We start from the raw sequence: 22,291 nt of genomic DNA on the forward strand, positions 1-22,291 counted from the left end.
CTAAATATCTTTCCCAACACCCCACACCTGAGAGTCTTGTCATCCAGCCTTCCTCTTCTTCAAGCACATTCCCTTCTGCACCCCCTGATAAGGAATCAAAAAGGCTGGAACAATTTGCTAAGAAGTTGTTTTCTTCCTCCAGTCTCGTGCTGCAGTCTGTGAACACTGCATGCCTTTTGGGCTGCTATACCCACTCTGTGGGATACGGTTGAGCAAGTCCTGCCGCAGATACCGGAGGAGGCCCGTGCAATCGTCTCCCAAGCTGTCAGCGATGGGAGAGATGCGGCAAAGTTCACAATCCGTTGTGGGCTGGACACAACCGACTCTCTCGGCAGAACGGTTGCTAGGACGGTGGCCTTGAGACACCACGCCTGGTTGCATACTTCTGGTTTTTCTGGGGATGTCCAACAGTCCCTCATGGACATGCCCTTTGATGGCTCTCGTCTCTTTGGAGACAAAGCGGACTCTGCCTTGGAGAGATTCAAGAATTCCCAGGCTATGGTTCGGTCCCTTGGTCATTCCTCTGCCTCTCACTCCCCCCCCCCCCCCCCCCCCCTCCCCACAGTCCGCTTTTCGCCCCTTTCGTGGCCATGGAAGGGTTCCCTGTCGCGGCCTCCACCCAGCCACCGTGCCACCCATGTTGTTAAGCCGCTGCGTGGCCGGGGACGCAGAATCCCACGTGGGCGGCGTGGGACAGGGAACCAGAGGTCTGCCCAGTCCACCTCTGCCCCTGCTGCAGCCTCCAAACCATCCTAGTCTGTCTACTCACTCCCATCCAGCTGGCGGAAGAGTTCGCTATCACCTGCCCCACTGGGAATCCATTACTATGGACAGGTGGGTTTCGAAGATCGTTCGAAAGGGCTACTCCCTCCCTTTCGAATCTGCTCCACCAGCCATGCCTCCATCACTCAGCCACCTCCCAGAGGATCATTTGACGATTCTCTGCCAGGAAGTCCCAGCTCTCTTGGCCAAGGGAGCTGTAGAATAGGTCACTGTGCCCGAAGTAGGTCGTGGTTGTTATTCCCGCTACTTTCTGGTGCTGAAAAAGGACAAGGGCTTATGTCCTATCCTAGACCTTCGGGACCTAAACTACTTCCTCAAGAAGGAGCAATTCGAAATGCTCACCCTGGCTCAGGTTCTGTCTGCCTTGGACCCAGGAGACTGGATGGTAGCGTTGAACTTGCAGGATGATTATTTCCACATCCCAATCGTGCCTCCCCACAGACGTTACCTACAATTCGTGGAAGGTCACGAGCACGTTCAGTTTACCGTACTCCCCTTTGGCCTTAAAAGCGCCCCCCGGGTGTTCACGAAAGTGATGGCTGTGGTTGCAGCTCATCTGTGCAGGTTAGGGGGGGGTATCAGTCTTCCCCCTACCTCGACAACTGGCTGTTGAAGGCCGACTCGCCCCAGACAGTCATCTCCCAGGGGTGTGGAATTTATTAAAATATCTACTTGTCCAGGGGACAGGTTGCTTCTCAAATCTACTTGTCCTGTAAAAAGATCTACTTGTCCCTTTGGTGCCATTTAGTGTGGCAACAAATTATGGCAGCAATTAATAGCCTCTCTGATTATGCCAGGGCTACTACCATAGTAGGGCTTGAATACTTGAAGTTTCAATTCCTACTGTAGCAATTTCATTATTTTGCCACCTTTCTGCAGATCTGCAAACTGGGGCTGGAGGAAGCAGTAAGCAATAGTTCCAGGGCTGGAATGCCTTTGAGTCTGCAAGCCTACTAACCTGCATGTTTTAAAGATTTTTACCAGCTTCTTTCGAATATTTTCCCATAATAAGAAAGGTTGGACATTTACTCCGGACAATAGCAGAATTAGAACTTCTTTCAGAGTTGGGAAGAAAGTGGCTGGAGGGAAAATGAACTTGCAAATGCTCAATAGATTTTCACATGAGCAAATCTACACATCGTTTTTACCCATGCTAAAATACAGTTCACAAATATTTTACAGGGGTACGACATATACCCTGGGTGCACTTTTGTGACTTTCTTTAAAAATTTGGGGCCACATGTAGGTAGGTTCAGATTTGTGACCTGCAAATTGCGAGTCGCAAATCCGAATGTAGGATGGTGTCCTTGACACCATCTGTGATTCGCAAGGGCTTCGCAAATGCCCACCTCATGAATAATCATGAGGTGGGTCGCAATTTGCGACCCCCTCGCGAATGGTGGCCTGCTGGAGACGGCAGACCACCATGTCTGTGACTGCTTTTCAATAAAGCAGTTTTTTTTTGTAATGCAGCCCGTTTTCCTTAAAGGAAAACAAGATCCATAACAGACCACTGCCTGCTCTGAAAAAATGTTTACAGTGACATTCACAATGGGGAAGGGGTCCCATGGGGATCCCTTCCCTTTTGTGAAAGTGTTAGCACCCATTTGAAATGGGTGCAAACTGTGATTGGTTTGCGCCCGCGTTCGCGGTCACAAAACAATCCTACATTGCACTGCGAGTCGCAATTAGGAAGGGAACACCCCTTACTAATTGCGAGTCGCAAACCCGTTTTGTGATTCGGTAACCAGGTTACTGAATCGCAAAACTGGGTTTGTGCATTGCAATGTGCTTTTCGCATGTCGCAAACAGCGAAAGTCGCTGTTTGCGACATGCAAAAAGCTACCTACATGTGGGTCTTGGTCCCTAATTAGGTCTGGTGTGAACAAAGACATTTTGTTTTTATTAAACTTCTATTTCTCTCTCTTTCGGCTGGCTTTACTGTGAGTGATCGCATTCTGCTCTTCCACAAGGAGCATATTGCCACACAAAGTAGTTTTGTTCAGTGTCAGGAACTACAGTGGCAATCAGTGACGTAACGAAACTGGAGGGTGCCCCTTTGCAAAGAACATGGAGGAGCCCCCTCTCCAGACTCACTCAGGGCAGGTGCTGTGCTGAAGGGGCCCCCTGGAGGGCGGCTGCGGGCCTTTGTTATGCCGCTGGTGGCAACGTGTGCTTTTAGAGTTCAAAAACTTTTTGGGGGGGTTTTGCCAGTGTTTGTTACAATGTTGAGGGCCTGGTAGCTCCCACAACAATAATGTGTTACAAAAGCCATGTCAAAACAAGACACGCATTGATGAAACTAAAAGACTTATAAAAATATGTCAGATCAGTTGGCTTTGTCAGTGTTTGTTTATTTTCATGCTTCCTATAATCGTGTTGAAAATGGTTACACTGATTTTCCATTCGAAGTATTTTTGGGAAATACTAGCATGCATCAACACAATTTACTAAATGACACTTCATTTGCATATAATCAGAGAGCATTCTGGGAGCATTATACTTAGCCTCTTAGCCTAAACTTTTCAAACATGTATGTTCACGTATTTTTTTTTGTACTGGAACCAACGTCAGTAGTGAAGTGTGACCTTAAAACATTTATTTACAGCACTCACTCTAATAATGAAGACTTTCAAATAATGAACCATAAATACAAGTTCGAACAGCATTATCTTTAGGAAACACATTACCTCAACTGCAGAGAGTTCCACGCTCTGTAAACAGGCAGCCAAAGGGTTTGTGCTGCAGGGGGTTGGGCCTACTTGTCCCAAGGACAAAACAAACATAAAAACCTGTTGCCCTTGACCCCAAACAAGATGTCCCGGGCGTCGGGCGACGAACCTCCTGCACACACTGGGGTTCACTATAAACGTGCCGAAGTGACACTCCCCTTCATCGGAGCTGTTCTGGACACAGTGCAGTTTTGTGCTTATCCTCCCGAAAAGTGAGTCCAAGATATTCAGGCTATGATTCTGATCTTTCGGCCTCGGTCTTGGGTTTCGGTGAGACTGACTCTGAGGCTGCTGGGCCTTATGGCCTCCAGCATCCTGCTAGTGACACATGCCAGGTGGCATATGTGGGCTCTGCAGTGGGACTTTAAGTTCCAGTAGGCGCAGCATCAGGGGAATCTCTCCGTCGTGGTCCAGATCTCGGAAGGTACTGCGAAAGACCTGCAGTGATGGCTTTCGTATCCGCGTCGAATCCGCGGCAGATCCGTCTCCCTTCCCCAACCAGATCTATCTATGGTGACAGATGCATCACTTCTGGGTTGACGGCCACATGGGAGAGGCGGAGATCAGAGGCCTCTGGTCTCCGGCGGAGTCTGGGCTCCATATCCATCTTCTGGATCTCTGGGCTATCAGGCTTACGTTGAAAGCATTTCTCCCTTTCTCAAAGGGAAAGTAGTGCAGGTGTTCATGAACAATACTACCACCATGTGATACTGCAACAAACAGGGCGGAGTAGGGTCCTGGACCCTTTGTCATGAGGCACTACGCCTCTGGACATGGCTGGAACATCAGGGCATTACCCTGGTGGTTCAACATCTGATGGGTTCTCTCAACACCAGAGCAGACGAACTCAGACGTCGATGCACAGCCGATCACGAATGGCATCTCCATCCAGAGGTGGCGCAATGTCTCTTTCAGCAGTGGGGATAGCATTGGTTAGATCTGTTCGCTCGGAGACGCTTTTCATCTTGAGTGGAACTCCGGTCTCCTTTACACCTTTACACCTATACCACTTCTGCCCAGAGCTCTCAAGAAGATCAGGAACGACCGGGCCCAAGTCATATTGGTGGCTCCGGACTGAGCACGGAGAGTCTGGTATCCAGAGCTATTGAGCATGTCTATTGATCCTCTACTCATACTGCCTCTGGGCGGATCTTCTGTTGCAGCAACAGGGGACGGTTCTTCACCCGAACCTGTCCAACCTCTTCCTTCATGCATGGAAATTGAGCGGCGACAGTTGACTACTTTTGATCTTCCATCCAAAGTCTGCAATGTTATCTTGGCAGTCAGGCATCCCTCCACCAAAACTGTATACGCCTGTCGTTGGAATAAATTTGTGGCATGGTGCACCAACAAATCTGTTGATCCCCTCTCTGCCCCTCTAAGTTCTTTTGTTCATTCTTTCTTTGGCCGAGTAAGGGTCTGCTTTGGGCCCCCTTATAGGGTATTTATCTGCCATTTCGGCCTTCCTTAGGTTATCTGATCAGCCCTCACTTTTAAAAACTCCTATTGTGAGTAGATTCCCAAAAGGCCTCACCCATTTATTTCCTCCCACTCAATTTATCATGCCTCAGTGGGACCTCAATCTTGTCCTTACTTATTTAATGTTTACTCCCCTTGAGCCGATCCACAATTGTCCCATATGGCTCCTTACCTTCAAAACTGTCTTTCTTGTTGCCATCACCTCTGCTTGCAGAGTGAGCGAGCTTCATGCCCTTTCGTGTAAACCTCCATTCTTGTCTGTACACCCTGACAAAGTGGTGTTGCGCACTAAGACTTCCTTCCTTCCAAAGGTGGTTATGCCTTTTCATGTAGGCCAGTTCATCACCCTGCCTACTTTTTACACACCCTCCCATCCTTCTCATGAGGAGGAGAAACTCCACCGTCTAGACCCAAAAACAGCGTTGGTGTTCTTTCTTAATCGTACTAAAGATTTCCGGGTCGATGATCAACTCTTTGTCGGGTATTTGGGTGCGAAAATAGGGAAGATGGTGCAAAAACGTACCATCTCTCGATTGGTACTTCTTTGCATCAGAATGTGCTATGCTTTGGCCAAGAAGCAATCCTCTGAGGGCTTGCATGCTCATTCCAACAGAGCAACTGCTGCTTCCACTGCGTTAGCATGCGGAGTTCCTGTCCTGGATATCTGCAAGACAGCTACGTGGGCGTCCCTGCACATGTTTGCTAAACACTACTGCCTGGACAGTCAGGTCTGTTGGGATGGCAACTTTGGTCGTTTGGTCCTGTAGGACTTCCTAGTATGATCTTGGTTCGCAGCCCACGTCAGAGGATGGCATTGCTTGGGTATCTATTCTAAGGTAAGGAACCTGCAACTAGAAGTCTCTATCAGATGTACAAGTTACTTACCTTCGGTAACAAAATATCTGGTAGAGACATATTCTAGATGCAGATTCCCCACCCATCCTCCCTTCTTACGAACCGATTTCTATGGACAGGGATTCCCCCTTCAGGTCCTTAGCTCCGGCACACCAATCTCAGTGTGCTTTGGCGTGGAAAGTCGTTAAAAGAAACTCATGTCATTGCGCAAAGGGAGCGTCTATGTACTACTCCTGACGTCATCATTGCGACTAAGACAGGTAAGGAATCTGCAACTACTCTATTCTCTGCCAGATATTTTGTTATCAAAGGTAAGTAATTTGTACTTCAAGTCAGAAAGCCAGAACCCTCAAATGAATCCCTTAAAGTCTGTGACTTTCCCATGGGGACAATGGGTTATGGGAAAGAGAAACAGCACAAGATGGCCTGTTCTTCAGGAGTCCACTGACCTCTCAAAGTTAGCATCGGTTCAGCAGGAATGCAGAACAACATATGCAGGCTACAGTTGAGCTGGGACCTCAAAAGCCAAATGTAAGGAAAACATTTAATATTTTCTTTAGGTGAGTAGAGAAAGCATATAAGGCAAATAAATAGCAATAACGATTTCCTTAAGATATGTCTTACCCCATTGTTCAAACAGGTGAACTGTGGCTCTACCCAAGAAATACCTGGATACCGTTCTTTGCTCAGTCAGCACGAGCAGTGTTTTCGCTTCATAGGAACAAGCTTTGTAACATACGCAAGATTCTCAGAAGCCATTAAGAGGATACACCTATTAAGGAACATAAAACCCATTCCCCATCTCGGCTTCAACCTCCAGCTGCCCATCCTCAGCAGTCTCTAACAGGACTACTTCCCAAACATGTCTGTTCTTAAAGGTATAACACCCCTTCTTTGTGTTCCTCCACTGTTTACCTATCCTGTCCCCTTGTGTCCTCGGTGCCTCATTCCTCAACAGACATATTTTATTTTTGTGACACTATAACATTGTTGAACATATCTGTCAAAGATGCGGATATCACGAGAACATAAATAGGTGCTAAGGATTTGTGTCATGTGAAATAGAATGTTTTACCTGCCTCATGTGGATAACTTTTTCCATACATGTCAAATAGGCCTAAGTGCTATTTTACGTTTTTTGCTGCATTCCCTATCTTAGGGTGTTGGCTAGTAGATCTGTCAATTTATCCTCAAGCTAAAATTATAAGTTTGAGGCATGTGTGGCTGTAGATACACATGGAGTGCATACTCCTGCCATCTAGTGTTGGGCCCGTATGTGTGTAAGTTTTTTTTTTTTTTTTAATAGGAAGCCTATCGAGTCACGAGGTAGAGTGCTATGTCCTCTTGGTGATAATGAGCATGGTCATCAACTCCATTGTTAGATTGTTTTCTTTTATCCCTCTATTTCAGACGTACTTTTGTGCTCCGGTTCGACACTGCCGAGGTGCTCTTTTCCATTCACATGGTACCTTCCCTCCATTGGTTGTGGTCCCCTTCTTTCCTTTGCTGGTCTTTGTTTGAATATTCTGCTCAAGTGGGGTCCATAGTGACCGCGACCCCTCCTGGGTCACGCCTGTTGAAGCTTACTCCTATCTCCGTTGTGTCTTTCCACCATGCCTTGACGGTGATAGATCAGACTCTTTTACAGTATTGCCTTTGCTGCCACACAAAATATCCTGGATTGATCTCCATCAGGTCTGCAATGTGTGATGTTGCCAGAACACAACAAGGTTACCTGTGATGCCTGCTGCTCCAAAAAGACTCTTCGCGACTCTTGCGCTTGTCGGCTCTGGATATTGCCTACAAGCAGAGAAGACACACAAGACCTTTTCGGTCCAAGGGACATCAAGGGGGAAAAACAAACACACCAGGTGGCTGCCGATAGGTTTTCTCCCCTGAAGAAGACTCTAGTTTGGAACTGGAGATCGCAAACCTCCCAGCTCCTCAGCAGCTTGTCAGTACAGCACCCTGTCACCCTTCATACCGCATGCATCCAGAGCAGCCTTCAGCCAAGTGGGACACTGCCCTACTGGAACATCAAAGACAGGCTTTTGGACCCCCTCTGCCTTTGGGCCATGATCAGCACCACATAACTGCTTCAAATGCCCGCAGCTGTGGCTTGGCGGCGAAGAAGCCTTCAAGACAGAGTGCTTCGGCGCCAACCGCCTTGGCACCAAGATGACCCCCTGTATCAACCACATCCGCCTCGGCACCGAGTGGAACCTCTGCACTGATTCAGAAGGCCCCTTCAGAGTCAAAGACTTCGGGGGTCAACCTCCAAGTCTGACATCAGCACAGTCAAACCCATCCTCCATAAGATGCAAGAGCAACTGGACTCAATAAAAAACAACTGGTTATCGACCCACACACAGGCCACATCATTGCCCGCCCTTTGGGCCCTACTGCTCCATTCTCAAAATGTCTTCTGTCCTTCTAGGAGGCCTTGGGCATTCCGGTACTTGCAAAAGTGAGCAAGAAGGTGGAAAAGGCTACCTACCAGCCCCTTACCGTTTGCACCATCATCACCTCCACCTATTCCTCTGCCTCAACCTTTGCCCTCCCCACCTCCTTTTCCAGGGAACCCCCTTGACATCTCACCTCAGGAGTCTTCACATTTAGATGCCGGTAGTTCTGGTGGGAGTGAGGTCACATCTTGTGCTCCACCACAGGGTGACCCATGGAACTCTCACGGTATACCCCAACCAGAAGACACAGACTCAGACCTGTACTCTGCCCGCCCCTCCCGATGATTCTACATCTTTTCAAGAACTCATCAGTAGAGCAGCCTCCTTCCATAAGGTGGAACTTCACAGGGTGTTCTTGGTGGAGGACTTCTTCTTTTTTTTTAGTTTCTTTTTTACGACTTTTCCTACACTCACCACTCCATTCACTATCTCCCCATGCTCAAGGGCATGCTCCGTCACACCCCTGACATTTTTCAAGATCCTGCCCGGACTAGGGTTATATCATCTAGAATGGATACAAATTATAAGGCCTCAACATCTAACACTAAATATATTTGTGGTTAGCTCGCAACCGACTCCCTAGTAATTGCCACTTCCCAGAAAGAAGCTAACTCCCAGGCCAGCGGAGATGCTTCACCACCAGAAGAAGAAAGCAAATGCATAGATGTGGCAGGAAAATGGATGGCCTTGTAATCGACCAACCTCTGGTGCATTACAAACTGTGTTGGTCTTCTTGCGAAATAGGACCGTGCCCACTATAATGAAATGGAGCAGCTCCTCGAGTGCCTTCCTGAAGAGCATAGGAAACGTGGCCATTATGTTTTCTCCGAGGGTAAACTAATTTCCAACACATTTATTTGCTTTGCCCTAGACCCAGCTGAAAACCTCTGCTAGGGGTAAATACTAACATTCTGCTATGCAGAAATGCTTGGCTCTGTATCTCTGCGGAACCTGATAAACATGCCTTTTTTTTTTTATGGGGGAACACCTTTTTGGCCCATAAGTGGACCAAGCTTTGGTAAGAAAAAAAAAAAGCATTTGCAATGTAATGGTCTCGAGTTTGTTCGAGTTAGAGCTATTTGTGTTGTAAATTCCAAACTGGACTTTTCTTGCCACATAAATTGAAAATGAAAAGTAAAACAGTTGACATAAGCAAGTCAGTTCAAATCGCCACGGCCGCCATGAGTGAGTGCGAGAGTTATTGGCTCCCTGCGTGAATGTCTAGAAAGGATCGCAACTGGAATGAAAGGCAAACTGAAACCGAAGGAGGGGCCATCACACGCTGTAACAGCAGAAAGCTTGATGTAGTGTGATGGCCCACAAAAATGTTCACTTAGTGAAATCACCTTGGAGGGAACTCAGCACACAGAGGGAACATTTCACAAAATGCACCAATAAAAATGAAGCATTTTAGACTAGCACAACAAAGAATGAATAGCAGTAGTGGGCATGGTTAAAAGCTCACAGAGAGATTACAACAGGCCAGAGCGCTTGTGCGCTCTGCCTTTAAAAAAAAAAAAAGATACCAAGACAGCAAAAATTATGAGGGCATAGCAAACTCTTCTAAAGCCTCCACATCTTATCAGTACGCCCAGGGCCAGCAGGCCTCTCCTAGGGATTATTTTAGAGGGTCCCGTAGGGCAACAGTTCCAGAGGCAAGGGTAGTTCCCCAAAAGGAGCTACACACGCCACCAAACCCTGACTAAACAAGACCTGTTGGAGGACACCTACAAGATTTCTTTCCCACCCGGCAAACCATCTCCTCAGACCAGTGAGTGTTGGATATTATCCAATGTGTTTTTTTTATGGAGCTCACAAAGGGGTATAGAACACATCCCAAGTCTACAGCAAAGTTATTGGAATGTACTTACTGTACTTCCTACCAGAAAAGATGGGTCCCTCAAGCCCCTAAATGAATACATACCTATCAGAGCATTTTCACATGGTATCTCATTAGGATGTCATCCCGCTTCTCCAGCAAGGCGACTTTGTGGCCGCGCTAGCTCTAAAGGATGCGTATTTCCACATCCCAATACACCCATCTCATTCCCAATATCTCAAATTTGTGGTTGGCGGAAGGCACTGCCAGTTCAAGGTGCTTCCCTTTGAGGTCACTAAGGAACATAGGGTGTTCACCAAGTTCCTGTGGCAGTAGCTGTTCACCTCCTCAGACAGGGCGTCCATGTTTTCCCATGTCTGGGCGATTGGGTTATCAAAGCTGCCATCTGTCCACATCGCTGCAAATAAGTCACAATAGATATGCTTCATCGCTTAGGGTTTACCATCAGTGCCACTAAATCCTTCCTCCAGCCTCAACAAATCAAGCCTTACTCAGGGACTGTTCTCATCACAGAGGTAGGTTTAGCCTATCCAAATTCTGCCTGGATCCAGTCCTTTCAGACACCGATTCTCTTGTTCCAACCAGATCAGCAATTTATAGTCTGTATACTCATGCACCTCTTTGGCATGATGGCCTCCTGCACTGCTATAGTACCTCATGTGAGGCTTCAGGAAGGCTTGCTGCACCAGTTGTCTCAGCCAAAAAGTCATTGGGATGATCTAGTGTTGATCGGCTGTCACACTCATCACTCTCTGCAGTGGTGGAACACCAACAGCCTGTTGCAAGAGCGACCTTTCCTCAAGCCTCTTCTGCAGATGATTGTTACAACCGACGTCTCCCTCACTGTGTTGGGTGTACACTTACAAATCTGACTATACAGAGTCAGTGGGAGACCAAATACCGTGGTCTACACATCAACTACTTGGAGCTTCTATCCATTCAGTTAGTGTTGAAGCCCTTCCCACCTCATGCGATAAACAAGGTTGCCCTTGTCTTGTTTGACGATATGACAGCCATGTGCTACCTTAAAAAACTGAAGTTGGGGGGGGAATGAAGGGAGGGCTGTCTGTTTTCTCAGACCATTTTGCATTGGGCGGTTTGCCACAAGATTATTTGTTGGCGGAGTACCTTCTGGGGATGGACACAGGCTTTGCTGACCTACTCAGCAGAATGAGACAACAAGTCCACAAGTGGGAACGCCACCCACAAATCCTCCTCTGTTAATTTCACAGGTGGGGGTTCCCTTAGATAGACCTGTTCACAACAGCAGAAAGCACCAAATGCCCAAACTTCGCCTCCAGGTTTCCACACTCAGTCCAGCGGCAATGCATTATGGATGAGCTGGTCAGGGATATTTGCTTACACTTTTCCTCCTCTCCCTCTTCTTCTATTTGTGGTTCGGAGGCTTTGGCAGATGTCCCTCAAACTCATCCTGGTAGCTCCCACATGGGCTTGCCATCCATGGTTCACAACTCTGCTCAAACTCTCTCTGGTTACACACAAGAGGCTCCCCAACAGGCCAGGCCTTCTCATGCAGAACCATGGAGAAATCAGACACCCTGATTCCAGGTCCCTCGACCTTGCAATCTGAGGTCATAGCATTATCGCTCCTCCTCGTGACTTGAAAGACTTCTTAAAGAGAAAACGACTTAAATGCATCCGGGCCCAACACTAGATGGTAGGAGTATGCATAGCAGGTGAATCTCCAGCATTGCATGACATGAACAGTTGCTTACAGAGTAACATTTTCCATTCTAGATATTAAATATGAATTCCTCATCTGAGCTGACTCAGTTTCTTATCTAGGAACATTTGTGGATCATAATTATTAAAACCATAGACAGCACAGTTACAATTTAATGACCATTCTTCAATTTTGCAGCAGTACACCTACCATATCTGCCCACTTTTCTAGATTATAGGGAAATTTTGCTGAATTTCCTAATCAATATTGTGTTCTACCCTGTATGAAGCTGGCGTGATATGTGGTGGGTACCTGTGGTACTTACACCTTATACCAGGTCCATGGTTCCCTTATTAGAGTAGTGTAGGCAGTGTCTAGAAGCCAGGCTCTCTAGACGTAGCTGTGGATGAGCAGCCAAGGCTTATCAAGAGACATGCAAAGCTCATGCAATACCACTGTAGTCTTACAGCACTTAAACGCATGAAAGAAAACAATCCGTGTTACAAAAATAAAGATACTTTATTTCAGTGAAACAATACCAAAATGTACTAGAGAGGCAACCCTCCAATGGGAAGTAACACACTAAATATATACCCTAATTATTGGCAATAGGCATAGAAAGTAATAGAAAACAGTGCAAATGCAATTAGACAATAGTGACCCTAGGGGGAGCCCAAACCATATACTAAAAAATGGAATGCAAACACGGGACCCCCATCTAGGTAAGTGGAATGTGTAGAGGGGAGCTGGGGGTACTAGGAAACCCCAAAGGTACGTACCACAGTGCCCCCTAGCGACCAGGAAGAAAGGAATATTTTCCCCAAACCACCCAAAAGGAAGGAAAAGAAGAAAATGCAACACCCAGACAAGACTACAAGAAACCAGCTGTGGATTCCTGAAGAAAGAGACCTGTGGAAGAAGGGAACAAAGTCCAGAAGTCACAGAAGAGTCCATGAGGTGTAGGAGCTACTACCCTCCCAGCTGTGGATGCAGGAGTTGGTCAGTGGTGATGTTAAGAAAGTTAGCCCGGAGTCGGTAAAGAGTTCCTGAGGAATGCAGACGAGGTCCCACGCTGGAAGAAGAATTGCAGTCGGGTGTCGGTGCAGGAAATCCTGCATGGGAAGGCAGGGGCTTACCTCCACCATAGTTGGACAGCTGGCAGAGAGGACCAAGAGGACTTCTGCGGACCACCACTAGTGATGCAGGATCTACGCAGCTCAGGATGAGAGGAGAGCCACGCAGTCGGTTGTCATTGCAGTAGGTGCCTGCGGATGCAGGGGATTGATTCCTCCTTCCGTCTCCTGAAGGCTTGCCGCCCTCCGAGGATGCACAACTGAGGAAATGTTGAAGAAGCTGTAAGGAGCTGTGGAAACAATATTGCAAGAAGAGTCTTCTTCGTGGATGCAGATTGTCGGTTCTTGGAGGGTCCAGTCACGGTTCCAGTGGCTAGAAGTAAAAGTAAGGTTGCAGAGGAATCCTGCTGGAATCTTGCAAGCCGAATCTGAGGACCCACCCAAAGGAGAGACCCTAAATAGCCCTGAAAGGGGGATTGGTCACCTAGCCAGGTGACCACCGATCAGGAAGGGGCTCGGACGTCACCTGCCTGGCCTGGCTACTCAGATGCCCCCATGGGTACCTGCCAACCTTCGATTCAAGATGGCAGAATCCATGGACCCTCTGGAGGAGCTCTGGGCACAACCTCAGTGGTGGTGATGGACAGGGGAGTGGTCTCTGCCCTTTCCATCGCCCAGTTTCGTGTCAGAGCAGAGAAGGTCCCTGAACCGGTGTAGACTGGCTTCTGCACAAAGCCAAATGTGCCCGTCAAAACATACCAGTGGCTTGGGGAGGCTACCCCTCCCAAACCATTTAACACCTATTTCCAAAGGGAAGAGGGTGTTACCCCGCCCTCCCAAAGGAAATCCTTTGTTCTGCCTTCCTGGGTTTGAGTTGTTGAAGCAGCAGGAGGGCAGAAACATGTCCGAGAGGTGGCAGCAGCTTGGGGTGCCAGGAAAACCCTGGAAGGCTGGTAGGAGCAATGCTGGCAGTCCCCTAAGGAGCTCCCAGAGTGCATACAATCATACTTCCAGTACTGGCAGCAGTATTAGGGTATGATTCTGACATGTTTGACACCGAACATGCCTAGGTTCGGAGTTACCATTTTGTAACAGGACATAGGTAGTGACCTATGTCTAGTACATGCCTAAAATCTCTGCAAAGTCCATGAAAATTGCAGTGGAGTTTGTGGGGACACCTCTGCTAGTGCAGGGATGGCCTCACACACAGGTACTTGCACCCCACCCTCCGGGCTAGGAGTGCCTTCCGTAGGGTTGACGTATAGTGACCTGGTGCAGTGACCTATGGTGAAAAAGGGTGCATGCACCCTTTCACGCAGGCTGCAATGGCAGGCCTGCCGACCACTTTGCATGGGCTCCCCATGGGTATCATAATACATGCTTCAGCCCATGGGGATCCCCTGGTACCCCAATTACCTGGTTATCATATACTAGGGACTTACTTGGGGGGCACCAGTATGACAAATGTGGGGAGAAAATGGTACGAGTTACCAAGTTAGAAGGGAGAGAGCATAATCACTGGGGTCCTTGTTAGCCTGATCCCTGACAAACAGGCAAAATGTGGGGGGGTAACCATGCTAAAAAGAGGCTACTTTCCTACTTACCCTTAATGTAATTCATTTCTGGGAATCTACTGTAACAGAACCTCAAGGTTTCCAAATGAGTTGTCTTCCCAACATGGTGTGCATGTTTCTTGGAGCTTTGGTTACTTAAGCTCCTGAGTCTCTGCCATTTGCACTACAGTTTGTCCTTTATTATTATGCAGCAGCCTGTTAAGGTTGTATGAAATTGTTGAAAAAGGTTTTGCCTTTTTTTTTTTTTATAATTCTATAAAAGGATGCTGGGGCGTAAACAGAATAGTAACTTGAAATCTTTTTCAGTTTATTCTATTCTGTTCTTATAGTTTAGTTTTCACTTTCTTTCATTTAATGTCTCTTTGGGTGATTAGGTGCTTACAGCAAGCTGAATTCCTCCCTCTGTAAACATGACAGCTGCTAATTGATAAATGGGTTGACCCTTATTATCTCATACTATCTGCTTGAGACTTCTAACTGCGGATTCCTTACCTTGGAATAACCCTATGCCGTCAGAATGGATCCGGAAACTTCAAGTAGTATCTTTGTTCACTGCTAGGTAGCGCCATTCAGCTCTGCGTCTGCATCGTTGTCATAATCCGTGCTGGATGTGTCTTAAGCGTGCCTCAATAGGCGTCTCCCCAAGCATGCAGACATCCGTTCTTTACTTTCAACACCATTCAGTGCAGATTCAGAGAAAGCTACCTCAGGTATTGTTTCGGTTGACATTTTTGCTCAACATTTTGTTGTGCTTTTTTTTCGAGACCTTGTCTCCCAGCGTGTTACGTATGTCCCCAAGAAACCAGTGGTGTTTAAGCTATATGGTTCCTGTCACTGACTGATGTCTGTGACAGATGCTCAACTAGTGTGTGTTTGGTGGTTGGAGCTAGACCACGGTTCCAAGTCTTGTCGAAATGCTGCACCATTAATCCAAAGGTGGTGAGGGAGCATTCCTTGAAGCTTCTTGTCGCCCGACTCCCTCTTTACCACTGAATTTATTTCTGCTGGTAGCCCTCTGGTATATATTGGGCCTTCAGGATTTCCATTTAATTTGTATTCTGACATATTACTTTAAGCCAATGTTACTGAGACATAATACAGAAAAACTGGTAAGCAATCATGGAATAAGTTGGTGTGAAGCAAGTATGGCTTTTTGAAAAAATCTGTATTTTTAAGTTGTAGACCATGAGATCTGCTTAGAGCAGAATTGGTGGAAGGGTGGGACAGTTGGTGCATGCTACACCGTGAGAGAGGACAAAGTTCGGCATGTATGCCCATATGCACTGTAATGGGTTTTGCAGTGCAGCCACTAAATCCAGTGCTCTTTTTACTAGGATTATCCATCATATACAGTCCTTGGTCAAGGCCAGTACCAGCAGTGTTACCCAGGATCTTCCTACAGCGTCACAGCTCCAACAGGCACAGTCACAGAGACAAACACGGTATCAACATCCGAATACCAGACTGCTAAAGTAGATATTGGTATGTCCCCCTTGAGAACGTCAAGACTTCCATCTGGTAAACTGACTTTGTTTTGGCGTTTAATATTCTTTGATTTGTTTTTCTGTACATATTTTAAGTACTGTTGTTGATAAAGTGACCAAATGCCCTTCAAATAAAACCACCAAAAACTGCCAGGTGTAAGAAACTGCAGCATAAGTTGTAAAGTTTAATCTTTTGCCTAAGTTTCGACTGTTATCAATTATGTCTTAGGAAATGGCTCTAATATTAAAGTAAAAAGTTAAAGAATTTCCCATAGGCGGCGGTCTGGATCCGGAGACTTGTCTTAGAGCAGTATCCTTGCATGCTGTCAGGTGGGGTCGGTCGATTCAACATGCTTCTTTGGTCTACGCGATGACATCACGATTGTATATAGGCGACACCCCGACGCACTGTTATTTTCTTTCCACGCCTGACTGCGTGCAGATCCGGAGAGAGCTACCCATTTATGTCTGCCTTTGACCCCTTTTATGCCTGCCTTTGACCATTTTGTTGAATTTTTGACATCGAGGATGTCACGGAAGACCGGTTTTAAGCCTTGTGACTCTGTCACCGAATGATGTTGATGATGGATCCACACCTTGTGTGTTTGTGGTTTCTAGAGCGTGACCTGACGTCGTGCTGGGCCATAACCCCAAAGGCTTTGAGGGATCGGTCCCTAAGCTCATGGTGGCATGGCGCTCAATTCCACGTAGCTCCTGTTCTCGGTCAAGAGTGAGGTCACGAGACCATCAAGGAGTCATCACCACTCCTTTTTTTTGTCCCATTCGAAGTCCTCCGGAGATTTGGGTCACAAAAATAAGTTGTCCAGGGAGACGAAACATTCTTCGACTTCGCCTCGCCACTCGGATGATGCGGCGTGGGAAGATCTTCGATGCTGTAGGCATCAGTCTTCAATGCATGTTTCTGTGCAGACTCTGGGCCTCCCCGAGTTTCTGGGAGCCCGCATGACCACTGCCCAACTTAAGAAATTCTATGAGGCCATGCGCCTCATAATTGGGCAGACTGACCCCTTTGCGACACCTTCGGGCTCGGTGGGGTCAGAGGGGACCACCTCGGGTTGCATGCCAGCTCCTTCGGCCCTGGCTCTGGTGTGCCCCTCACATCCATTGTAGGATCCGTGCTGGCGCCGGTCATGCCAACGTGACCTCCCACTACACCAGCAAAGATGTTGACGCTTCCGCCGTCAGTCAGGTCCACGATAAACGTTAAGCCCATACTGATACCGAAGGTTCGATTCTGACCCTTATTCGTATGGGTATGGATACGGGTAAAGTATGGAGGGTTCGCCGGACCCTTTAGAATTCCAGCTGGAAGACCCTGAACTGGACTGGGCACAGGAATTGGGCAAAGCTAGTGGTCAGGATACATCTCCTGATGCTGGCATGCTTTTTCCCCTGTACCCTGGCTACAGAGGAGGGAGTGTCATATTCTCTGGTGGTGAGGAGGGCAGCTGAAGTCATCGGCCTTGCACTACCTTCTGTGGCTTTCAGGACTAACTTCTTGACTGAGGTGCTTCAGTCTGGGGCTTCCACCTCGGAACCTCTCCTACCTTTCAATGAATCCCTCACTGATGTCCTTCTGGATGCCTGGTCTAAGCCCAACACACAGACTCCGGTGAACAGGGCGATTGCCCTCCACAGTCAGCCTCTGTCGAACAACCCTAAACTCCTTACCCATCATCCTACGCGTGAGAGCCTTGTCAGTCAGGCTTCTTCTTCCTCGAATGCATTCCGATCCGTATGCGGATAGGAAATCAGAGACTGGATCAACTTATGAAGAAAATGTTCTCTTCCTCCAGTCTGACATTGCAGTCTGTGAACAACACATGCCTTTTGGGCTGCTATTCTCATACCTTATGGGATACGGTGGCACGGGCGCTGCCACAGGTCCTGGAGGAGACCCGTGCCATAATCTTCCAAGCTGTTGCTGACGGAAGGGATGCAGCTAAGTTCACTACACGTTGTGGGCTGGATACGACTGACTCAATGGGCAGATCGATCGCATCCATTTCCATCCAGCCACCGTGCCACACATTCTGCACTACCTCTGTGTGGATGCGGGATCACACGTGTGTGTGGATCAGGGATCCAGCCGTCTGCCCATTCCACCTCTACCCCCGCTGCAGTCTCCAAAAATTCCTAGTCCATCGCTCCATCCTGGACCAGTTTTGGGCAGGATCTGCCATCACCTGCCCTACTGGGAATCCATAACGATGGACAGGTGGGGTTTGCAAATAGTCCAAAGCGTCTGCTCCCTCGCCTTCGAGACTACCCATTCGGCCATGCCACCATCCTACGATCTGATGACTGAGGATCACCTGGCACTTCTCCGCAAGAAAGTTACGGCTCTCTTGGCCAAGGGAGCCATAGGGAGGGTCCCTGTGCCAGAAGTAGGTTGTGGTTGTTATTCCTGCTATTTTCTAGTGCCCAAAAAGGACAAGGACCTCCACCCTATCCTAGACCTCCTGTTCCTCAAAAAGGAGAAGTTCAAAATGCTTCCTCTAGCTCAGGTCCTATCTACCCTTGAGACTGGATGTAGCGTTGGGCTTGCAAGGCGCCTACTTTCATGTTCCCATCCTGCCTGCCCACAAATGTTACTTGCTATTCTTTGTAGTTCACAAGCACTTTGTGTTCACCGTGCTACCTTTTGGCCTTACCAGTGCCCCTCTGGTGTTCATGAAAGTGATTGCAGTGGTTGGAGCTCATCTGCGCAGGTCAGGGGTTTGTCTTCCCCTACCTAGACTACTGGCTGCTGAAGGGGGGCTCGACCCAGGCTGTCAACTCACACCTCTAGACTATGGCAAACCTCCTGGATTTGCTGGGGTTCACTATAAACATCGTGAAGTCACACCTGACTCCCTCTCAGATGCTAACTTTCATCGGAGCTGCTCTGGATGCAGTGCAGTTTCAGGCCTATCCTCCTGAAAAGCTAGTCCAGGATATTCAGGCTATGATACTGATGTTTCGTCCTCTGTCTTGGGTTTTGGTGAGAATGACTGAGGCTGCTGGGCCTCACGGCTGCTGCATCCTGTTGGTGACACATGCCAGATGGCATATGTGGGCTCTGCAGTGGGACCTCAAGTTCCAGTGGCTGCAGCATCAGGGGAATCTCTCAGACATGTTCCAGAGCTCATAGAGAACTGCACAAGACCTGCAGTGGTGACTTTTGAATCGCTAATGGGTCAGAGGCAAATCCCTCTCCCATCCCCAACCAGATCTCAGTGGTGACAGATGTGTCACTCCTGAGACTGGACGGCCACGTGGGGAGGCGGAGATCAGAGGTGCCTGATCTCTGGCGAAGCCCACGCTCCTTGTCAGTTTTCTAGAGCTCATGGCAATCATGCTTGCATGTAAAGCATTCCTTCCCTCTCTCCAAAGGAAAGTGGTGCAGTTGTTCCCCGACAACACCACCGCCATGGGGTACTGCAACAAGCAGGACGGAGTGGGGTCCTGGACCATTTGTGAAGAGGCTCTGCACCCCGGGACATGGCTGGAATGTTAGCGCATATCCCCTGTGACTCAACATCTGGCGGGCTCTCTGAACACCAGAGCAGACAAACTCAGCTGTCGATGGATGGTTGATCTCAAATGGCATCTCCATCCAGAGGTGGGGCAAGGTCTCTTTCAGCATTGGGGAGAGCCTTGGTTAGATCTGTTTGCCTCCGCAGAGATCACTCGGTGTCAGCTGTTTTGCCCGTTGGAGTTTCCAAGGCAGCACTCGTTCAGCGACACCTCATCTTGAGTGAAACTCAGGCCTCCTTTACTCCTTTCCATCAATACCACTTCTGCCCAGAGTTCTGAAGATCAAGAATGACCCAGCCCAAGTCATTCTTGTGGCTCCGGACTTAGCACAAAGAGTATGGTATCCTGAGCTTCTGAGCATGGTCATGGATCCTCCGATCAGAGTGTCCCTTTGGTAGGATCTTATGTCGGTGCAGCAGGGGCGGTTCTCCACCCAGACCTGTCCAGTCTCTGCCTCCTTGCATGGAGATTGAACAGCGGCAGTTGACTGCTTTTGACTTTCCGCCTGAAGTCCGCAATACGTAATCTTGCAGGCAGGCACCCCTTCACCAAAACGGTATACGCCTGTCGGTGCAACACATTGATGGCATGGTGTACCAACAAGTCTGTTTATCTCCTTTTTACCCCTCTGTCTGAGGTTTTACTGTTTATCCTCTCTTGCCCAGCAGGGACCTTCTTTGAGCATCCTTAAAGGCTACCTGTCTGCACTCTCTGCCTTTCTCAGACTGCCAGATCAACCATCCTTGTTCAAATCTCCCATGGTTGGGTGATTTCTTAAGAAACTCACTTGCATGTTCTCTCCTACTCCATTCATAATTCCACAGTGGGATTTAAATTTAGTACTTGAGTATCTTATGTGTGCTCCTTTTGGAGCCACTATATAACTCTCCCTTGCAGCTTCTCACTTTAAAGACAGCCTTTCTCATTGCCGTTACCTCTTGAAGTGAGCGCCAAGCTCTTTCTTCCAGGCCACGATTTCTCTCTGTCCATCCTGACAAAGTGCTGAGTCGTACTAGGGCCTCTTACCTCCCTAAAGTAGTCACACCATTTCATGTAGGCAAATCCATCACTGTTTACTTTTTACGCACCCCCACATCCTTCTCATGAAGAGGAGAGACTCCACCGCCTGGATTCAAAAAGAGCATTGCCTTTCTACCTCAATTGTACCAAAGACTTCCAGGTGGACGATCAACTCTTTGTTGGTTGTGTGGGTGCGAAGGAAGGATGGGTGGTGCAGAAGCAGACCATCTCTCGATGGGTTGCCCTCTATATCAAGTTGTGCTACGCTTTGGCAAAAAAAAGCAGCCCCCTTAGGGTTTGCATGCTCATTCCACCAGAGCAACTACTGCAACCACTGCGTTGGCACAGAGTTTCGATCCTGGTTATGTGCCAGGCAGCAACATGGGCATCCTTGCACACATTCACAAAGCACTGCTGCCTGGATAGTCATGTCTGTAGAGACAGCTACTTTGGCAGTTGCATTTTCCTTACTGACCTACCGATCCTCCCTGCTTGCTAACTGATTTCTAGGGTCAGGGTGAAGGGAAATGCCTCCCTTGGCATGGTTACCCCTTAACATTTTGCCTTTTATTGATGCCAGTTATGATTGAAAGTGTGGTGGGACCCTGCTAGTCTGGCCCCAGCACCTGTGTTCTTTCCCTAAACTGTACCTTTGTTCCCACAATTGGCACAGCCCTGGCAAACAGATAAGTCCCTTGTAACTAGTACCCCTGGTCTGAAGGGCCCTGTGGCCAGGGAAGGTCTCTAAGGGCTGCAGCATGTATTATGCCACCCTAGAGACCCCTCACTCGGCACATGCACACTGCCTTACAGCTTGTGTGTGCTGGTGGAAAGAAAATGACTAAGTCGACATGGCACTCCCCTCAGGGTGCCATGCCCTCAACCCACTGCCTGTGGCATAGGTAAGTCACCCCTCTAGCAGGCCTTACAGCCCTAAGGCAGGGTGCACTATACCACAGGTGAGGGCGGATGTGCATGAGCACTATGCCCCTACAGTGTCTAAGCCAAACCTTAGACATTGTAAGTGCAGAGTAGCCATAAAGAGTATATGGTCTGGGAGTCTGCCAATTACCAACTCCACAGTTCCATAATGGCTACACTGAAATCTGGGAAGTTTGGTATCAAACTTCTCAGCACAATAAAGTCACTCTGATTCCAGTGTGAGATTTATAGAAAAATGCACACAGAGGGTATCTTAGAGATGCCCCCTGTATACCAGTCCAATTCCTAGTGTTAGGCTGACGGGTTCCTGCCAGCCTGCCACAACCAGACAAGTTTCTGGCCACATGGGGTGAGTGCCTTTGTCACTCTTTGGCCAGGAACAAAGCCTGCACTGGGTGGAGGTGCTTCTCACCGCCCCCTGCAGGAACTGTAACGCCTGGCGTTGAGCCTCAAAGGCTCATGCCTGTTGTTGCGGCGTCCCAGGGCATCCCAGCTAGTGGAGATGCCCGCCCCTACTTTTGGCGGCAAGTCCAGAAGAGATAATGAGAAAAACACGGAGGAGTCACCAACCAGTCAGGACAGCCCCTAAGGTGTCCTGAGCTGAGGTGTCCCATGCCTTAAGAAATCCCCCATCTTGGTTTTGGAGGATTCCCCCAATAGGAATGGGGATGTGCCCCCCTCCCCTCAGGGAGGAGGTGGCACAAAGAGGGTGTAGCCACCCTCCAGGGCAGTAGCCGTTGGCTACTACCCACCAGACCTAAACACACCCCTAAATTGAGTATTTAGGGGTGACCCTGAACCCAGGAAATCAGATTCCTGC

The 22,291-nt window shown here is 48.3% G+C and overlaps 1 protein-coding gene across 7 annotated transcripts in view; it reads left to right on the top strand.

Moving 5' to 3' along the window:
* EYA3 (EYA transcriptional coactivator and phosphatase 3) overlaps positions 1-22,291 on the top strand; it is a 900,226-nt gene that overhangs the window by 482,914 nt on the left and 395,021 nt on the right. For 4 of the 7 annotated variants that reach the window (XM_069225117.1, XM_069225114.1, XM_069225113.1 and 1 more), the window contains one exon: positions 15,820-16,003. In XM_069225117.1, coding sequence (XP_069081218.1) covers positions 15,820-16,003 — 184 coding nt within the window. The remainder of the gene's footprint in view (positions 1-15,819; positions 16,004-22,291) is intronic. The other 3 variants (XM_069225116.1, XM_069225118.1, XM_069225115.1) reach the window with 1 other exon arrangement.

Source organism: Pleurodeles waltl, chromosome 3_1, assembly GCF_031143425.1.
Source record: "Pleurodeles waltl isolate 20211129_DDA chromosome 3_1, aPleWal1.hap1.20221129, whole genome shotgun sequence".
NCBI lineage: Eukaryota > Metazoa > Chordata > Amphibia > Caudata > Salamandridae > Pleurodeles > Pleurodeles waltl.